This window comes from Rhipicephalus sanguineus, chromosome 1 (assembly GCF_013339695.2).
Source record: "Rhipicephalus sanguineus isolate Rsan-2018 chromosome 1, BIME_Rsan_1.4, whole genome shotgun sequence".
In the NCBI taxonomy this organism is placed as follows: Eukaryota; Metazoa; Arthropoda; class Arachnida; order Ixodida; family Ixodidae; genus Rhipicephalus; species Rhipicephalus sanguineus.
In genome coordinates, this window is record NC_051176.1 from 229,353,361 (window position 1) to 229,372,015 (window position 18,655).

Here is an 18,655-nt window from a genome sequence, read left to right on the forward strand (position 1 = left end):
TCTGGCTACACCCATGCCGGGATTCCCCTTATCAAATCACAAACTTGCACATACACCTAGCAAACACCCAAGTCCACTGATCGCAGTCGCGGCGCTGTCTTTCACGTGCGCGTTCTATGCAACGCCGCAGCGCGTTGGATGCAACAGACCAAAACTTCACATTGCCAAGCCCGGCGCGACCAAAGCGGTGATGTCAAAACTTCTGCCAAAGTGGCATCATGTCATAAAGCAGTATGGTACAGGCCTGCTATGCCGGTTGTTTCAGAAAATGAGTCCGAATATCTTATGAAATACAGGATTAAGATAATATATTTGGGCACTTTTTGCGGGATTGCTTGGATCACAGCGCCACGCGCTTTCAAATGGGTAGGAGTGAAATTTTGAACAGTAATTAACGAAAATAGACTAATCAACTTTAAACCAAAACAGTAAGTCGATCCAACCCTAATGGAAGAATAGAAGTTATTTATGCGCAGAATCCACATTCATTTTAAAATTTGCTGAAGGGTAACGCTGCTAATTTTTATACATTGATGAAGGTCGGAAAATTTCACGTAGAAAACCGACACCAAATTAAAAAAAAAACGCAGTTGGCGCGACCTTCGCTCGCCCAGTCACAGCGCGCATATCTCAGCCGCTCCCGCGGACGGGAGTGGCAATTGGTAGAAGCGATGCGGGCGCGGAACGCCGAAGGAAAACAAAAGGAGGCTGGCGGTACTGTTGGGTGTTCAAGTGTCACAACTACGTAGGAATGAGGCAGGGTGTATCCTTCTACGTCTTTCCTTCTAAACACTACGGAGCAGAAGGGAGGCGGCGTTGGATCCAGTCGAGCGATCGGAGTACGTTCTGCTCGTCCTATCTAGCGGCGTCGCTGATTTCTGAAGCGAATTTCGCGTGCCTGCTTGATTTATTCGATAGTGAAGACGGCCAGCAGTGGGAGCCAGGCCCAAATAGACGAATATGTAGCCGGCGTTTTGTCGGGAATAAAACGAGCATATTAATGCAGCATATACGACATATAACAATTTTGTCATCGGACCACCACTGCCAAACCCCTTCTGTTGTCGCCGCGTAAAGTGAACGATAAGACAGGCGAGTAGTCTACGTTATCTGCAAACAGTTATGTGGAAGGAAAGCTGCCTTATCATACGAGATGTGCGCGGGGTCACGCGCGACTTTGCCGCCGAAGTGTTACAAAAAAATATATATATACGCACGCGATGGAGACTCAGTGCTGCTGAGATGCCTCCGTTTAACTTAATTCGTGCTATATCAGACAGGGTTCTTGTTACATATGCAGGGGACTACTCGGAGCCTTGCTCGCTGGAGTCGGCTGGTGCGGTAAAGCTTTCTTCTGCATTGGCTGCCGTGGCGAAGTGACGTCGGAATTTATGCGTCGCTAGAGGAGTGTCAGATGTCTTTCACTCGTCGTTTCATTCGCCTAACGTGTTGCATTACTTTTTTCGCTTCCCTGTGTCTGCCTAGAAATCAGTTGCCTGATGAACCTCAACAATTTCTGGGGTTTTAGGTGCCAAAACCAAGATTCTGAGTCACGTCATAGTGATATTGACTCCGGATGAATTTCCACCACCTGAGGTTCTTTAACATGTACCTAAACCCACGTGCACGGGTGTTATTTGTATTTTGCCTCCATTGAAATCCGGCCGGCGTGGCCGCGAATCTATATAGCCCGCGCCCAGCAGCCCGACACACTACGTGCTAAGCAAGCTACCCAGGGCTTAAAGTCTCCCTTGATTGGAGGGGGGGCCCTCAGAGGGTGGCGACCAGGGTGTCGGAACGAAATGTTTTTCGTTTCGGTTTTAGTTTCGTTCCACCGCAAAAAGTTCCGTTCCGTTTCTGTTCCGGAACGAAAAAAAAAAATGTTCCGTAACGGTTCGTAACGGTTTTTTTTTACGGAAAAATTTGAAGTTAAGGTAATCATAACGAACATTGAATTTGTGATGTAGTTACTTGCCCTGCTCTTAGGAAAGTGGGACAGGGGTAAAATACGTTCTTCAGAGGAGCGGGAGTAACTGTACCACGAATTTCTACCAACTAGCACAAACCAGTATTAATTTCAAAGTCATAGTATTTATTTTCTCAAAAGAAAAATACGAATTTTTTAGTGGGCTCATTGCTTTGTGTCAAGGGAGTGAGCACGATCTCAGAAGCAGCACGTCATTGAGTGTACTCTCTGATGTGCGAGACCGCTGTTCTGATAAAGAGATCGCCAGGCCTGCGCGACACACGCAGCACAGTAACAACGAAAGCTGGAAGATCGGACTTTGTAGAGCCCGCTGGAGAGTCTCTTGGGGCAATAACACAAGTACACATGCAAGGTACCCACTACGCCATAAATCATCCCAATTCTTCTGAAGTAGAGAAGTTCCCACTATGCCATTTTTCGTCATTCTTCGGAGTCTCGTGGTACACGCTACACATCTGTAAGGCATTATGTGCACTTTGCGCTGTGACTGATGATGATGAAGAATTATGGCTGAGCACTTTGCAGTGGGTGGGAAGCAGTGTGGCGGAATGGGCGCCTCCATTCCATTTCAATTATTATACTTGCCGCAATTCCATTCCTTTCAATTCCTCGGAATGAAAAAACTTAGCCCATTCGCACTCTGGGTATGGCCGGGCAGTTCAATTCCATCAATGTAATTCCTCCACGTAAGAAAGGCATCTTGATAGTTTTATTGAGTTAAGAATGAACGCCCTATAAAGCTGATGTCATTAGATGCATTAAGAACTGAGTACGCAAAACAGGTTACCAAGGTCGAGGGATAGAAGCTTGGTTGCATATCTCGCGCAGTACAACCACCCTACTAATTCCCATAGGGGCAGTTCTCCCGCTACCTATAGTATTTGCATGGTCAGCATGTTTGAACGAATGGTGGTGTTTTAATATTGTTTATGCTTAAATGTGTTAATGCTAAAATGACGACGTAGCCTATTTTTATGCTGACAAAAGTAGTATTCAGGAAGACTAAGCAGTTTTGCCACGCGTCTGGAGCGGTTGTGAATATGGAGAAAAATAAGATTTGGTTAATGAGGAATAAGACCCTCTAGATCTGCTGGTATTAGTTCGAACAGTGCACCGCTCGGGCACCTTGTGCCTTTGTATTGAATACGGAACACTGGGCCGCACTGCTCGTCAGCACTCACGCTTGTCCTGCGCTCCTCGCAAGCATAGAAGCACTAGCGTGGCACTGTGGTGGAAGACCCGACTGCCACGCAGAGGGCGCGGGTTGAAATGCCATCCGATCCTAGAAATTTGTTTCTCATTTATTTTTTTTTATATCATGCGATAGCGGTCACGGACACCGGCGGCGGTGGACAACTATGGCGCCAAAATCAGCCGTTGTGATCTCATAAGAGCTTTCGCTGTAACAAACTTCAGCGCCGACAATGCCCTCTCTACGCTGGCCTGCGTGACAGGCGCGCAAAAATCCACTTGCGTTAATATAAACATCTCTGGTTGCCACTGTTTTCGTTTTTCGCACAATTTCAACGTATCTTTGCTTTGGAATTCCTGCCTGAGGTACGCGCTAATACTGTACCCTGAGATATGCTCACATTGCACGAGCTCAGTTGCTCCGGATCGCGAAGTTTTCTCGTGAACCGAAAAACGATTGAAAAAATTTCGTTTTCACTCCGGAACGAAATAATAGATAAAGTTTCGGTTACGTTTTCGTTCCAGTCCAAAATATCGTTTTTTTCGTTTTTCGTTTTCGGTTTTCGTTCCGTTCCGACACCATGGTGGCGACCTATATACATACATACACACATACATACAGCCCCTCCGGGGGGGGGGCCCAGGGGGGGCCGGGCCCCCCCGAGCCCCCCCTGACTTTAAGCCCTGAAGCTACCACGGTTTGATCAACCTCCGCGTGCATATTTATTTATTTTTTTTAGAACATACTGCAGGCTCAAACGGCCCTTGTAGGAATGGTTATAGAGGTAAAAAAAAAAAAAAACTATCATGAACAGAAATGAATGGTTTGCGTTTAAGTAACAAATGATTTTACCAGGCCCGTAGCCAGGAACTTTTTTCGGGAGGGGGGGGGGGGGGCACTTGCTGAAGGCCTTGATTATTTTAGGAAAACATCTATTTTCGATATTTATTTTCGGTAAAACAATCCCATCCATCAGAATTTGGCTACGGGCCTGGATTCTACAGTATTACAGTTCACAACACTATTAGGTAAGAAAGTCGTTCCAGTGAGAGGCCCGCGGATTTACCGCGGACTTCCTCGGGGGAAAAAAATAACGCAGTTTTTCCCGTACCTTTCATTCTTTCTTTTTACTGCGAAAGCGGGCAGCACGGAAACGATGCAGCACTGCCTTATCAATGAAGGCTTGTCTGCCTGAACAGTCTGACACGAATCCCGAAACGCAGCCAGAAAATGATGACGAGGCAGTCGCTGTTACGGCACGGTACCGGCTCTCCGACACCTTATACACATTATATAGACATAGTCCGCTTCGCAGAGCTTTTCTCCGTTTGCGACAGCTTTCTCGTGAAAGTAGCCTTCAGCAAAAATTATTTTTCCAAAAATAACTTTTGGAAAGCGCAGAATGATCGAGCCGCGCCATAGCTGCTCGACCTCTTTTTATCGAAGCCCAGCAAGAGTTCAAAATCACAAAACAATGATGTCGTTTCAACACTTCTTTGAAGATGCTGGCATTTGGGATGAGTACCGACTCGACTATGCATCGCTCGCGTGTCTACTTGTGTGCTTCACACATTCTCGGACTTCGCTAAAATGATAATTTCTGAAGAGGTAGCCATCGCCAGCAAACAGCAACTCCTCTGTTTATTTTTATTTCAATAAATTTTTTTTTGATCCACCCAAAGGTCCACGGGTCGACGATTTCGAACGCTAGTAAGGGGCCTTCTCGAGAAAACGCTTGCAGCAGGGTCGTTTCCGATTGCGTAGTCCACGTAACAGGCGAAAACGCTCACATCATAGTTTTATGCTGTCTAATAGCGTACTAAAAGTAAGCGTACACTGTTCATCTTGCATACAAAGCATACAAAGTACTAACGCAGCGTACGGGTTCTGCGTGCTCTTCGTCGCGGTTTTGTTACTTCCAAAGTTCCGTAAAAGACGCTCCGTTAACTGTAAGAACTGGACAACATAAACAGAATATAGAAATTGCAGCTTTATCAAAACAGGGATTATTTCACGAAATAGTGAGTGCTTTTTATTGTCCTCCTACCGGTCTCCTCGGGTGCATGAGTAGTACACAGAGCAATAATCGGGTCCCAAAAGTAATTTTCAGCTCTGGCGCGAGCTTTTCGTAGTCGTTGACCCACGTCCAATATTTGTAGGGTGTGGGCTGGGCCGCTGCATTGCTGGACTTACAGTGGCGCTTTCATTTCCGAGGCCTTGCTCGCGTCTAGGGTAATAGATCCGAGAATCGGACTCATCATCGTCGGGTCCATACTCGCGTTCATCGCTGCGTGTGTGATCGTATTCGTCGCTGTACCTGCCGTCGTTTTCATTACTATGTTTGCCGTCGTCTTCATCACTGTGAACGGGTGGCAAGGGAGCTATCGGTCCTTCGCCGTTCTGCAAGCAGATCTGCAAAATAAGCTGGTCAGTCGACTGATTCTGACATGGCGACCCGTATCGAGGCTGCTGTCGAATGGGTCATGTACGTGGAACCAAAATAGCAAGACATATTAACTGAGTAACAATGGGAACAGACCGAGGAACAGTGCGGTCTAGTATGATTTAGTGGAACAAAAGCGACAGGCTACGCTGCGCCGGTCACAGTTAGTACAATTTCGCTAGTAAATGTCCGTGTTTGTGTTTTCGCTAGTAAATGTCTGTGAGGTGGGAAGGAGAGTGGAAAGGTAGGTGAGTTTTCGTCGATGCCCGGAACGCAGTATTTAAACGTACCTATGGATTACAAACTTGCCCGGACATCCACTTTGGTGAAATTTAGGCCCATTTTACAGCGTCAACTGTTATGAGCTCAAAAAAAAAAAAAAAAGCCGATTTCGGTGGCGATGTCGTCCGGCGGCGCCACCAGGGGTCACACCGTGCGAATTGATTAACGAGAAGGTGGTCTAAAGCATTCTAGTTCACTGTACTAAAGCTGCCCACACATGCGCCATAGTTGGTCAACGAGTGTTTTTTTTAATTCTTTTTCTCTCTCTCTCGGGAGGGCAACTTACCTGAAAATCGTCTATAACCTTCACAACGAGGTGGTCAGATATGTGAGGCTGCAAGTAATGAGCGGTGAAATTTAGTGCTACTTGCGCTGTCAATCGCTACAATAATGTTCTTTTATAAAACAGTACTGCAAGAAATTCAGTCCACATTCAACGAGTAAGTCCAATTAAAGTGTTCGCCACAATACTTTGTACTTTGCTTCCGTCACATCAGCAGAAGTTGTCGGAACGTTTCGTCGATGCTCGTAGAACGAGCACTTCCTATAGAAAATTTAATAACAATTAACTGCAAAATCAGAAACTTCTTCAAGTAATTCATTATTATATGGCTCTTTTGTTTGTGCGCTTAGGCGCACATTGGTTGACTATAGCCGTAAGACGAATTTTGACGTCGCCGTTTACAATTGAAACTATTGCCCTGCCTGGTTCTGGGATTCGCATAAGGTCACATTTCAGATTGATCTAAAAATACGGTTCATTATATCAGTAAACGTTAGCCATTCCGTCAGAAAAGTAATTATACAGATTACCTGTAGGCACAGCTTACGCAAAATGTTTTTTCCCCTTAGAATAAGTCGACAGTGCGATTTGCCCTTGCTCAGAATTCCAAATTCGCAAAACTTAGTGTTCGTAAGTGGTCTTTGCCGTTGGCTGGTCACCTTCGTTAATAATGTGCCCTGCACTTGGATTGGCTGAATTCTTCTCTGACAAATAATTCTCGCGTAAGAGCTTTTCTGAATGCGGGCCCAGAAGAAGATATTGAAAACATTTTTTTTAACACTGAAGCATTCATGCTTCACATCGATAAAAAAAAAGATAAATTGAGCGCAATGAACAAAAAAGAAAAAAAGAAGAAAAATGGGACCACAATGAACAACTATTGCCGTATTCACAGAACAGTCTTACGCAAGAACGTTTCGCAAGAAAGAGTTTCAGCCAATTCGGATGCTAGGAATATCATTAGCGAAGGCAACCGACCAATCGCAGAAAAAAAACGGCCACGCATAGTACGCTGGTGCTCGAACTTGTTTTGCCACATCGAATGAACTCGCCGAGCCAGCGTTTGCTTCATCGGGCGCCTGGACGGATGGTGCAATAGCAACACGCTCCTACATTTTATTGATTTGCACCTCTTTAAACGAGCACTATTCACAATGCAAGACTATTGGCCCGATCCTACCTTCCTCCATTCCTTCCTTCCTTCCTTCCTTCCTTCCTTCCTTCCTTCCTTCCTTCCTTCCTTCCTTCCTTCCTTCCTTCCTTCCTTCCTTCCTTCCTTCCTTCCTTCCTTCCTTCCTTTAACTACGCCAGACCATGTAGGTTGGTGTAGTGTCGTGCATGCAACAGACCCCGCACCAACTACGCGCCGATTACAACTCAGAAAAAACGAAAATATGCCGTGTTAGCTCAATCGCTAAGATGCGGGCAAAATCGCATTTTCGCAGTGGCATCTGCACGGTCACCAACTGCGGTGGACAAAGTCAGTGGTGCTCTAGAAGACTACGTTCCTGAGGTAATTTCTGCTGACGTCGGCTTAACTGTCTACACCAGTAAACAGAAGTTCACTTACTGCATTCAGTCTCAGTAGATACTCGTAGCAGAGTGCCATTTTTCTTGCCTTCGTGTTACAGTCATCGGAGGCATGCAAGAAAAAAAAAAGTAGCGAAAGGAACAGAGAATCCAGGAGTTTGCGACTATATTTGAAACTGTCGAATAACAAATCGAATACTTGATTCAGTCTTCAAACCGAATAGCAACTCTTTGTAAATACGAATGTTTTTTTCTAATAGCTTCCGAATGTTTCAGAATGAAAACTTTGCGCAACCAACGACGACGACGACGACGACCACCACAACAACAACAACATAAAATTGGATCAAAAGTATGCGACATACTTAATTTGTGAAATTAGTATGTAACCTAAAAGCTTATGTATAGTGGTGTAGGGTATGCGACTGACAGCGCCATACTTTACCTGCTGCATAGCGATCATTCGCGCTCTCTGGATAGCTCTGTGCATGTGAAAAGAAGCCGCTTATTTCTTCCTACTGCTCTGCCTGTGATTTTTCAATAAATAACGCTTCATAATGTGCTATTCTAGTAGAGAAAGCGGCTTAAAATATTTGAACATTATTCGAAAGGTACTGAACTTTAAATTTGATTCGGTTCTGGCGTATTCGATTCGTATTCGATTTGGTCGAAAAAAACTGCTATTCGCGCACACCTAAAGCAGGCGTAAGAAACCCAGTAGTACTCACAACAACAACAACAACAGCAACAACAACAACAGCAACAACAACAACAACAACAACAACAACAACAACAACAACAACAACAACAACAAAGGTTGTTGCGCACACCTAAAGCAGGCGTAAGAAACCCAGTAGTACTCACAACAACAACAACAACAACAACAACAACAACAACAAAGGTTTAAACGCGCACGGTTGCACTGAAATAATGGAACATTTTGTAACGTTACCCTTTCAAGTTTATTATTACGTAAACGTGAGGATAAAATGGTTGCGTAATTCTAAGTGTTTCCGTTCTTGCAAGAAAACGGCAGCGGATTCTTTTCTTCTTTTTTACAGTACTATAGTTTTCCGTCTGTTCACTACATGCAGTGACGTACTATAAAATGTGCTTTTGTTGAATGTTAAGATAGCCGGCTTTCGGTTGCCTGTTTTTCAAAACTTGAGCCGTTTTTGTATATCTGTAGCCCTTGTATCTCGTTGTAACCATAGCAGCGATCTGATCAACCACTGATAATCTTACGAAAAACTAGATTGTGCCAGGTTAAGAGACAGTACTATATGAACACGTTAGAAGCACCCAGTACAGTAAGCCAGGGAATATCCCACATATTTATGTGGCTCTGTTTTGCAGAGCTAAATAAAAGTATATACACTGTAAACCACTTTGTACCCTTAAGGGGGTTTCAAGCAAGCAAAACACCCTTTTGCCTAACCAAAATTTGCAAAAATTAGGGTGTAATGGTGCTTTCCTTCCCCAAAACAGCCTTTAGGGGGTAATGCTCTAACTAAACACCCTTTAGGGGTTAAGGGTGTTATGTGTTATCGAAACACCCATGGCCCATACCACAGCCTGCCAGATGACAACTGGGACTCGCTGATTAAAATGTCGTTGGATCTTCGGCGAGTTTAGATTAAAAGATATGTCTCTTTTAGGGCTATCTACAAGCGTACCATAAATTTACGCCTATTCTCTTAATGTTTAATGTTCATTTATACGGAACAGAAATATCTTCACCGGCACTGAACGGCGGCTTAACATACTATGGCTATATATACCAGATGGTCAGTGTAAGGCTGTGTAGCTCGAGCGCTCCGTCCATGTGGTATTTTACAATACGCTTTGTTGTATGTGCGGTGTGGCGCGTGCGTACACCTTCTATGCTGATGTCATCTATAATTGCATGTTCCCTGACTGGTAGATTTTTTTTTCACATTTTTCAGTGATAAGGGTGTCTAGGCCATTGGAAACACCTTATGGTATGGGTGTTTTGATTCGTCAAAACACCCTTTTCCTAGGGTGTAAGGGTGTTAGTTATAGACACGGCAAAACCCCCTTAAGGGTGTAAAGTGGTTTACTGTGTATTATGTGCACTCTTCAAGTTAGTTGGAAGTCAGGGCTCTTCTTTTTTTACCCCTTGGGCTGTTTCCGCCGCATTGTGCCAAGTTCGTGATGGAGCTTTGTCATTGCGCTGAACACTCCGCATTGTCAGAAGCTGGAATATTGCGAGCGCATACGCACCAGGGATCCCTTGTGTTCGCACCAAACCATGGCCTCGCGCGCGGTCAGGTCCAGCTTCGTCAGCATGCAGTCCTCGTAGTGTTCGGCCTGATCGCCCTGCCGCGAACAGAAATAGCTCGTTTTATGGCCCGATATCAGTGAATACTTCTCTTTTTCAGGAGGGAAGCAGGGAAGCAGTAAAAGAAAGGTGGACTTATTACCCTGTCGGGGTCCAGAGTGACATCTTCAAGTTCAGGTGTGGACAAAAGCTTGTCCCGACATCTCTCTACGCGGTGGTCCACTGCAACAGCGATAGCGCAAAGTATATGCATGTCAAATGTCATGGTAATAATCAATAAGTGAAAAGGAATACGTAAAAATATCGACCAATTTATGACGTAAAATAAATTCGGCCAGGAATCTGCTTAGCGAATGCTTCGGCATGAGCTAACTCATTTTAAGGTGTTAATACTGTAGTTCAAGTATTTCAGTACTGAGCTCTGGGTCAGCGTCAGAACCAGGTGAGGCCTAATCATAATGTCGTCTCTAAGGTGGATGCCACTGCATGCATGACTGACTGACTTAATCGTTGTACAGTCAGGTTCGTGTGCTGACGCACGTTCAAGACACTGGTTAAACCTGCCTTGGTCACACCCACGCCTCGGCTGACTAGGGCTCTCGTTAATGCTCTCAGCTGCTGAACTTATATCGAAGTTCTGAAGTCTAGCGCTCGTGGCCTGGCGTTCATGATAAGCAAATTATGTAACAACCACTGGCATCTGTACGGTCCTAACGTTAAGAAAATTTTACTCTTCTTTCTTTTTCTTTTTCAGCTTGGAATGTTTATTCTTCGTTTCCTCAGAACATCGTCGCCATATTTTTACGCAAGAGCATCGGCGTCAGAAGCTGGTTCGAACTTGGGTCCGCCAAAGCACACAAACCGCCTATGCAAGCCGATTTCGCACAGCGGTTTTTAAAAAATTACCGTCAGGGCGAATTTGAAGTCTATATATATATTGCCACGCCCACTTCTTGTCTTGTTTTGATGTATTCGGGTTTGACCGGCAGGGACGGTTATCAACGCTCGACGCTGTCCGCGAAGCATTGTTCGAGAAGCTTCACGTCTGTAGTAGATCGTTCTGTTAAGATTGCGCCCCGCACGCGAATGTTCCAGCTTTGTCTAGAGATAACGCCGCCACCAGCGATATTGCTGGAAAGTTCGATACCGCCTGTATAAAAGCCGACGCGATTGACCGCTTGTCAGTTGATCGACGGACGACGCCCTGTTCGCCGCTATCATTGTACAGCGTGTATTGCTGTAGCTCTAGTTCTCATTTTCCGGCCACAAGTTCGGCCAAATAAACAGTTTCATCCTGCAAACGCCGACTGCTGTCTTCGTCGACGTCACGACCACGTGACATCTGGTGGAGGTGCTGCTTCTTCCATGATCCGGACGCCCCCGCGAAGCGCTGACCAAGCACACAAACCGCCTATGCAAGCCGATTTCGCACAGCGGTTTTTAAAAAATTACCGTCAGGGCGAATTTGAAGTCTATATATATATATATAATTAATTTATTAGTAAGAGATGGTACGACTACGGGCATATGCTGGGCCGGAAAACGTCATTTACCAATCATTTTGGTGCATGTGTTCGTAAATTGTAAGGAAAGAGAATATGCAGACCTGTCCACTATTAAGCCAGAAGCCTAGTCATTACTGAAGCCGATATGTAGCTTCAACATTTCTTTGAATTGACGGACGTACAAAATGTTGCTGAATTGACGTGATGAGCAGACATCTCTTGATGTACATAATTATGCCTGCCTCGATCACATAGTTATATTGTTACGAATGCTCGAGATTACCCATTAATATGAAGTTTTACCTTTTTACGAGGGATGGCTCTGCCATAGGTCGGCAAAAAATGTGGAGCTCACTCAGACTCACTCACGAAACGTATCTTACCCTTAGGGCTCACTCGGACTCAGACTCAACAAACTTTTCCTCATCCGGACTCACTCGGACTCAGACTCACTATAATTTTTCTCAGCCGGACTCACTCGGACTCAGACTCATCAAAATATAATTCACTCGAACTCACTCAGACTCAGACTCACGGCTCGATCTGAGTCTGAGTGAGTCTGAGTGAGTCGACTCATGAGTCCGCTAGCCTATAATTAGCATTTTTCTACCATAATGTCAATGCTCTTTGTCACGGACTGCCATTTTTGCGACCCGGCGTCACGGCAATTAACGGGCGCCGCACTTCCCTGCTGACCGGCGGAAATCGCATACTCTTGCAAAGAGCCGGGAAGTGCTGAATGGGGTATCCTTCTTCGAACGTCGCCGCGGACGATTGATCCTTTGTACCTACGGCGGCGGCGGCAGGATCTTGCAAAGGCCGCGAGGTACTCCGAACAAGCTTTTGACTTCAAGACGCTCCGGCTGAGAGCCAAGCAAACTGACCGTTCCCACGGGAAAAACTTCTGGTGGACAAGCCGTATGGCAGCACCACAACAGATTGTCACCCTCGCTCAGTTGAGGACCCTCTCCTAATTAAAAGGGGGTGTGGTCAGTGTATTTTTAGGGCGGAGTTTCGGACAATGAAGGCCGCATGATTGGACCCAGGTAGATGTCCCTTGTTCCCCCAGGAAAAGGATGAGGGGGCATGAGGATGATTTAAGCGCAGGATTTGGCCCTGCTAAGCAGTCTAGTCGCTTACCAACATGGTGTAGAAGCAGATCAACAAGTATCTCTTCTGGAAGTTTTTAGTGCGGCTCTGTATCGGCTGGCCACCTAAACTTAGCCGTTCGTTTAGTTGCGACGAGAAATTAACGTCCTCATCGTAGACATCGGAGCTTCCTCTCGGGTTAGCTCAACCTGCCCGAGATCGCCTTCAAGCACTAGCCTCCCGGAAACACCAGCGTTGCATCACCACCGACATCGCAGTCGTGCCAGAACTCTGTGACTTCTTGCATCCGATCGTCGTGGACTCAACGCTGCCGGTCATCACACGTATGCCTTCCCCTGTTTATATCTTCGAACTTTCGCATCAGTAGTTTTAGTGCTTGTTAATTTTGTGTAGTTTATAATCCTTCTCTTTTGTATATGATTTATTGAGTTTGTATGTAGTTGTTAGTTTGTAATAAGTGCTGTATTAGAGTTCTTGTGCCGCAATATCCTTAGAGTAAAGTTGTTTTGTTTTGTTTTCCCACGTCTCTGATCTCTTCACTGTCTCTGCTTACCGTACGGAACGAACTAACCTGCTGTCATCCTGTCGCCGACTTCGCGCTGGCGTCGCTGGTGGCAGCTTGTAACACTCTTTAACGCCAATATCTCACATAATCGGTGCGCTACTTAGCACCTTTTGATCTCGTTCCTTCAAATACGAGTTATCTGACTTTGTAGTTCAATAAGGACCGTTTTATTGAAAGACATGACTCACACGAGATATTTTTATCAGTAACTTCCTATGAAGAAGTTTGCGGGGGGAGGTCAGGGCACCTCTTCCCCCTCTCCCTCCTCCTCTCACGCCTCTGATCAATAAATATTGAGATGACGTATGAACGGTAGCGCGTTGACGTATGCGGGACAAACCGTGAGTATAAATATGAGCCGACATAAGGCTGATAGTAATGCTGAAGTTGAGTAGACAGGACCATAGGCCGGCAAAAAATGTGGAGCTCACTCAAGCTCACTCATGCAATATATTTTGCCCTTAGGGCTCACTCGGACTCAGACTCACCAAAATTTTTCTCAACCGGACTCACTCGGACTCAGACTCACCAAAATTTTTCCCAACCGAACTCACTCGGACTCAGATTCACAAAAACTTTACTCACCCGGACTCAGTCAGACTCAGACTCACGTCTCCATATGAGTCTGAGTGAGTCTGAGTGAGTCGACTCATGAGTGAGTTTGCCGACCTATGGGCTCTGCACACTGAGCTAGCAGTAAACGGAAGAGTTTTAGCAAAGTTCGAACTGGGTACTCAAATTTGCAGCGATATGTATTGCTCTTCGAGGTAATACGTGTCTCCACTGGACAATATATGTTACGTGACCCTTTTAGCTAGAACAGCAATATAGCCCTATTTCAAGACACGTGTTGACAACGTATTTTTCGAAGCATAAAGAAAGCAAAAGGGTATATATATATATATATATATATTATGAGCACTGGCTGGTTTCATTTATTTTTAGGGGGGGGGGTCAAGATTCCACATCAGGAGTATAATTAGGAACTAATTATTAAAAAAAATTGTAATTGCCGTTACAATTGCACAAGGGCATCTGGTTTTGTCATTCGGGTTTATTCATTACGAAAAATAGTGCTAGTGTGCGAGTTTCTGCATAAAGTTGAACTGCCCCAAATAATTTGCACCTCTTACCGCCTTACGATTGTTTCGTTTTATTTTTTTCCCCATCTATTGTTCGCTCTGTTGTTTTTATTAAACGCTACATTTTGCTTATGAGCGAGTAAATGCGTCTCTACAGCGGGGTGTTTTTTTCCCTCTTTCATCCAATCACACTGTCGACTGATATCACGTGGCATTATGCGGAACTCTATGTCCATCCTATCTTAACCACTATCTCAAATGATGCGGTGGCGCTAGCGGCGCGGTTGACAGGATCTTCTTCAGAGAAAAAAAAAGAAAGAAAAAAGAAGAAAAAAAAAAGAAGAAGCGATACCACGTAATCTCATATTAGGCTCGCCGGGCACATTCACTCACTCGTTGGGCATTCTTCAAACCATGGCTTGACTTCGATGCCCATGAAGCCACCTGCGTCGACACTTATGTCTAGCATTGCGATTGTGACGAAAACTAAAACACGAGAGGTCATAATGAATCGAGAAAGATTACTGGCCGACGAGGCTGCACGCAGTGCCGTCTGCGCTGACGGGGCCACCTCAGCGCCCGCTTTCGCAGCGTCTCCGCTCACGACGGGCTCTTTGTGTGCGCGCGCACGCAATCTTGCTCACTAGACTCCGCTGCCTTTCCTTCGCTTTGTTTTTTTTTTCTCTTCCACATTCGGGCTTTTGTCCATCGTTAACGTGATTTCGCTTCGTTTTATACCGCTTTAGCGAGAAACACGTTTTGTTTCCGTAACAAAATATACACTGTCTTCATTTGGGCGCTTGTTGAATCTGGAGGCCGATCCGTTCGCGCGGAGGCGAGAAAGTTTATTTCGTAACGAAGGAGAAAGACGCAGCATTCGCGCCTCGTTTTCTTGTAACACTGCTGGAAGCAGGGACAGCGTGCAACGCGCATAGGGCGCGCGTCTGCGAGTAAGATATCCATCTGAGCAAATGCTGCGCGCCGTTGTATATCTGAACTCATGGAGGACAACACCTAACAGCACACCGGCCACCTTCTTCGGCTTGCGAAAAAGAGTGTTACATGCGGTACTACTTATGCGTATGCTGAATGCACGCCTTTCAATATTCTGCATTGTCACGACTGTCTATTTCCAGCTTACTTAACAATTTGTGTGCGTCTGCTTTTTTCACTGCTCATTCCGATGCCACTCTTCGTCATACGATCTAAGTGGAGTCTCATTCCGAGTCTGGTGACTTTCAGGCCTCCATCTGCATTTATGTATTTTCGCGCAATGTATGGACACAGCCAAGGTGGCCGCTTTTCGATGAGAGCGAAATTAAAAAAAAAGCGCTCGTGAATCTAGATTTGAGTGCACATTAAAAAACTTCAACAGGTCAAAAATTAATCCGTAATTCTATGGTCCGCTTCACTCTATGGTCCGCTTCATAATCAAATCTTGGATTCGGCACGTAGAACACTAGAATTTTTTTGTAAAGAAAAGAAAGCAAGAAACAAAGAAAATCACCGCCCAAGCACTTCATACTGATGGTTAACCCGCGAAGCTTAAATTTATCAGGGGGTTAATCCTGACGGCTCACTAAAGCGTTTGCTTACGTCTGTCCAGAAATCTTAATTGCTGTTGGCCGCCCGTGTGTTCCCTTGTCATTTTTAGTGGACCAGTGGTCAGCAGTGGGATTCGCACAATTTCTGAGGCACACACGTTTTAGGCAGCCCGCGGGCGACTGCTTCATTTTTAGTGGACCACGGGTGAGTAATGGCGCTTGCCCAACTTCTATGGCACATATACGCTCTAAGAGTTTTTACTCACATAGGACGGACAGATTTCGGCTTCGCCAGGCCATATACATGTAGCTTCGCTGCAAAAACGTGTAATTTCCGCCCCGGCAGTTATGAACAGAGCTGCTAGTGTTCAGCTTCCTTTTTTCTTTCTTTTTTTCTTTTTCGGGGTATAGCAAGCAACGTCCCACTCGATACACGGGCTATGCAACACGTGTTGCAGCGAGGGGCTGCAGACCGGACGTTGCACCGAGATAAAAACAAGATGCGCAAGCTGGTTCACCGGGGTTTCACTACTGCGTGGAAAAAAATATTTCTGCGTCTCTTTCACTTCTCGCGTGTCTCCGCGGTGTGACAGCAGCGCACGCACGTGCGTCTCGTGTGCCAACCATCCTCGGCTTCGCTATCTGTAGATTGGCCTATCAAATAAGTCCTCGTGCACGGACTGCTCTCGCTCACCGTCTGTACACGACACGTATATATACGCTGCGCCTTCCCATACCTGAAGTATCGTCAGTGGCCGATATACATGCGGTGCTCGCACTAATACACATTTCGGTTGCAAAGTGTGCTTAGTGGTAGAAAGTAAGTGGTTAATATTGACCCGGCCGCAGACAACACAATGAAGGCACACTGCATTATCGCTGCGATCGCGCTTGTGGTCATTTCAGACATGGCGAAGTCGTCTACGATCAGTAAGTATCATATTACTTTTTTTTTATCAAACGTTCGTAATCGCTGCGTTGCCATTCGCAATACGATTCGCGCACAGCTTCTCGTAATCCGTAAATGCTTTCGTAAAATAGAGAACCAGCCTATTGTGCGAACAAACGGGAATGGCGAAGGAGCGGCGGTTATAAGGCAAAGAGTTGTTGCGAAGCATAAGCTCCGTGAACCAGTTGCAGATGGTTTTAATGAGATTTTAAACTGTGTGTTATCTTTTTTTATTAGCCTAAGCGGCAACAGTTTCTAAAGGCTCACAAATGGTATATTCTTCGAACGACCTGTTTCAAATCTAAACATTAGCTGCGGAACAGATGTAAGATGCCAGAGCCCGAAATTTCGACTTTGTCTTCAGGGCCAACAACAGCTTAGCTTTTTCGCGTGCGCCCTTTGATATGAAGGGCGCGAGGGATAAAAGCCGTCTGGTGAAAAAGGGCACGTCTCAAAAAAAAAAAAAAGGAAAAATCCCGTAACATGCAGATGACGTTCAACGACGCGAATAACTATGGATGCACTGTCGGTCGGTTTTACGTCATCGTGAAAGAATTTTAGATAAGCGCGAGTAGCGAGACAAGGACACATGCACCTATTGTGGGACATATATAGTACTGTGTGACCACTTTGTCTTTTGCACGTCTTCCATTGGCGCAAACACTACTTTGAAGACTCAAAGCGACCGCAAAGACAGCAGGTGCGCAGAATGCCGCAGTTCGACCATGACGAAGCAAAATGATAAAGCATAAGACTGCCCTCGAAGGCAGTTCTGTTTAACGTTGGTGACGAGATCTACCCTGCTATGCACAGCTCCAGTTGAGAAGTGGACTGTAGAAATTTAGCTGTAAGGGCCCACAGCAGGAAATATCCGCGCAAGGTGATCTGTCTATGGCATATTAGTTTTATGTATCTTCCTTATGTCCTGGTACTTGCCGTCAACGAGCCGGGAAAAGTAATAACCGTACGCCGTATTTTATGAGCAATGCTTTTTTCCTGTTCCCATGATGTTTCCCCATAGGCACTCACAGTACGATGAATGATGATTTTGATGGCAACGATGACGTTATTCTGCGCAGGAACTGACGTGCCACGTCGTAGCCTGTGCCCGTTGTTCCTGATCCCCGAAGGCGGGTGCACCGATCCGCCCAGCAACGTGACATGTAGGGACCTGCGCTGCGAAGAATACCAGCAAGAATGCTGCAGCAGGGCCTGCGGTGGAAAATTCTGCTTCGGCATACGGGTCGGCAATGATTCGCCTCACGAAAGTCATTAAGACGAATTGTGCGGTGTTCCTGTCGACTACCTGACATCTTTCACTGACATTTAGCAAAAATGCAACTGAATATGAGGAGTTATTTCCACAAGGACATGCATAGTGAACAGAACGCCTGTACAAGGCTCATAACGACTTTGTGGCCCAGCGCACGAACGAAGCAAATGTTGACTTCTGTGACAATCGCTCATCCAATGGGCAGCTGTTTAAAATTATATAACTTTAGTATGCTGTTGTACCTAAGAATATGTAGTGCACCGGAGAGATGTGCACATTTGATCTGTCGCTGCGTTGGTGCATCGTCCATGTTGCTAGCGGTAAGAAACGTCTTTTAAATTACGCTTACTTATGTAGAAGTGTTGGTATTACGCAAGAATAAACCAATTCTTAATGAATGGAGGTGCTTTTATTTTGCTGTAACACACACACACACACGCACGCGCACGCACACACCTCTGTCGAGTCTTTGAAAATGGAAAGAGAGAGAAATATTAATAGTAAAACTATGAAACGATTCACTATTTAGCGTGCCATCAATGAAACGACTAGCCTATATGCTAGTCGTTTTATTGATTTTACTGGGATGGCATATATAGTCTATAGAC

General features: G+C 45.4%; 1 protein-coding gene and 1 long non-coding RNA gene across 2 annotated transcripts; one reads left to right on the forward strand and one right to left on the reverse strand.

Annotated features, from left to right (window-relative positions):
* Positions 1-5,285: 5,285 nt before the first annotated feature.
* LOC119373810 (uncharacterized) lies at positions 5,286-15,192 on the reverse strand. Its single transcript, XM_049412513.1, has 6 exons — positions 14,675-15,192; positions 10,162-10,241; positions 9,962-10,057; positions 7,758-7,805; positions 6,191-6,238; positions 5,286-5,579 (listed from the first exon to the last, which is right to left on the reverse strand). Exons 1-6 carry the CDS (start codon positions 14,784-14,786, stop codon positions 5,286-5,288), a joined length of 678 nt encoding a protein of 225 aa, XP_049268470.1. The 5' UTR covers positions 14,787-15,192.
* Positions 15,193-15,739: 547 nt separating this feature from the next.
* LOC119373820 (uncharacterized) lies at positions 15,740-18,067 on the forward strand. Its single transcript, XR_005179986.2, has 2 exons — positions 15,740-16,755; positions 17,854-18,067. It is a non-coding gene; the product is annotated as an uncharacterized LOC119373820 (long non-coding RNA).
* The last annotated feature ends 588 nt before the right edge of the window (positions 18,068-18,655 follow it).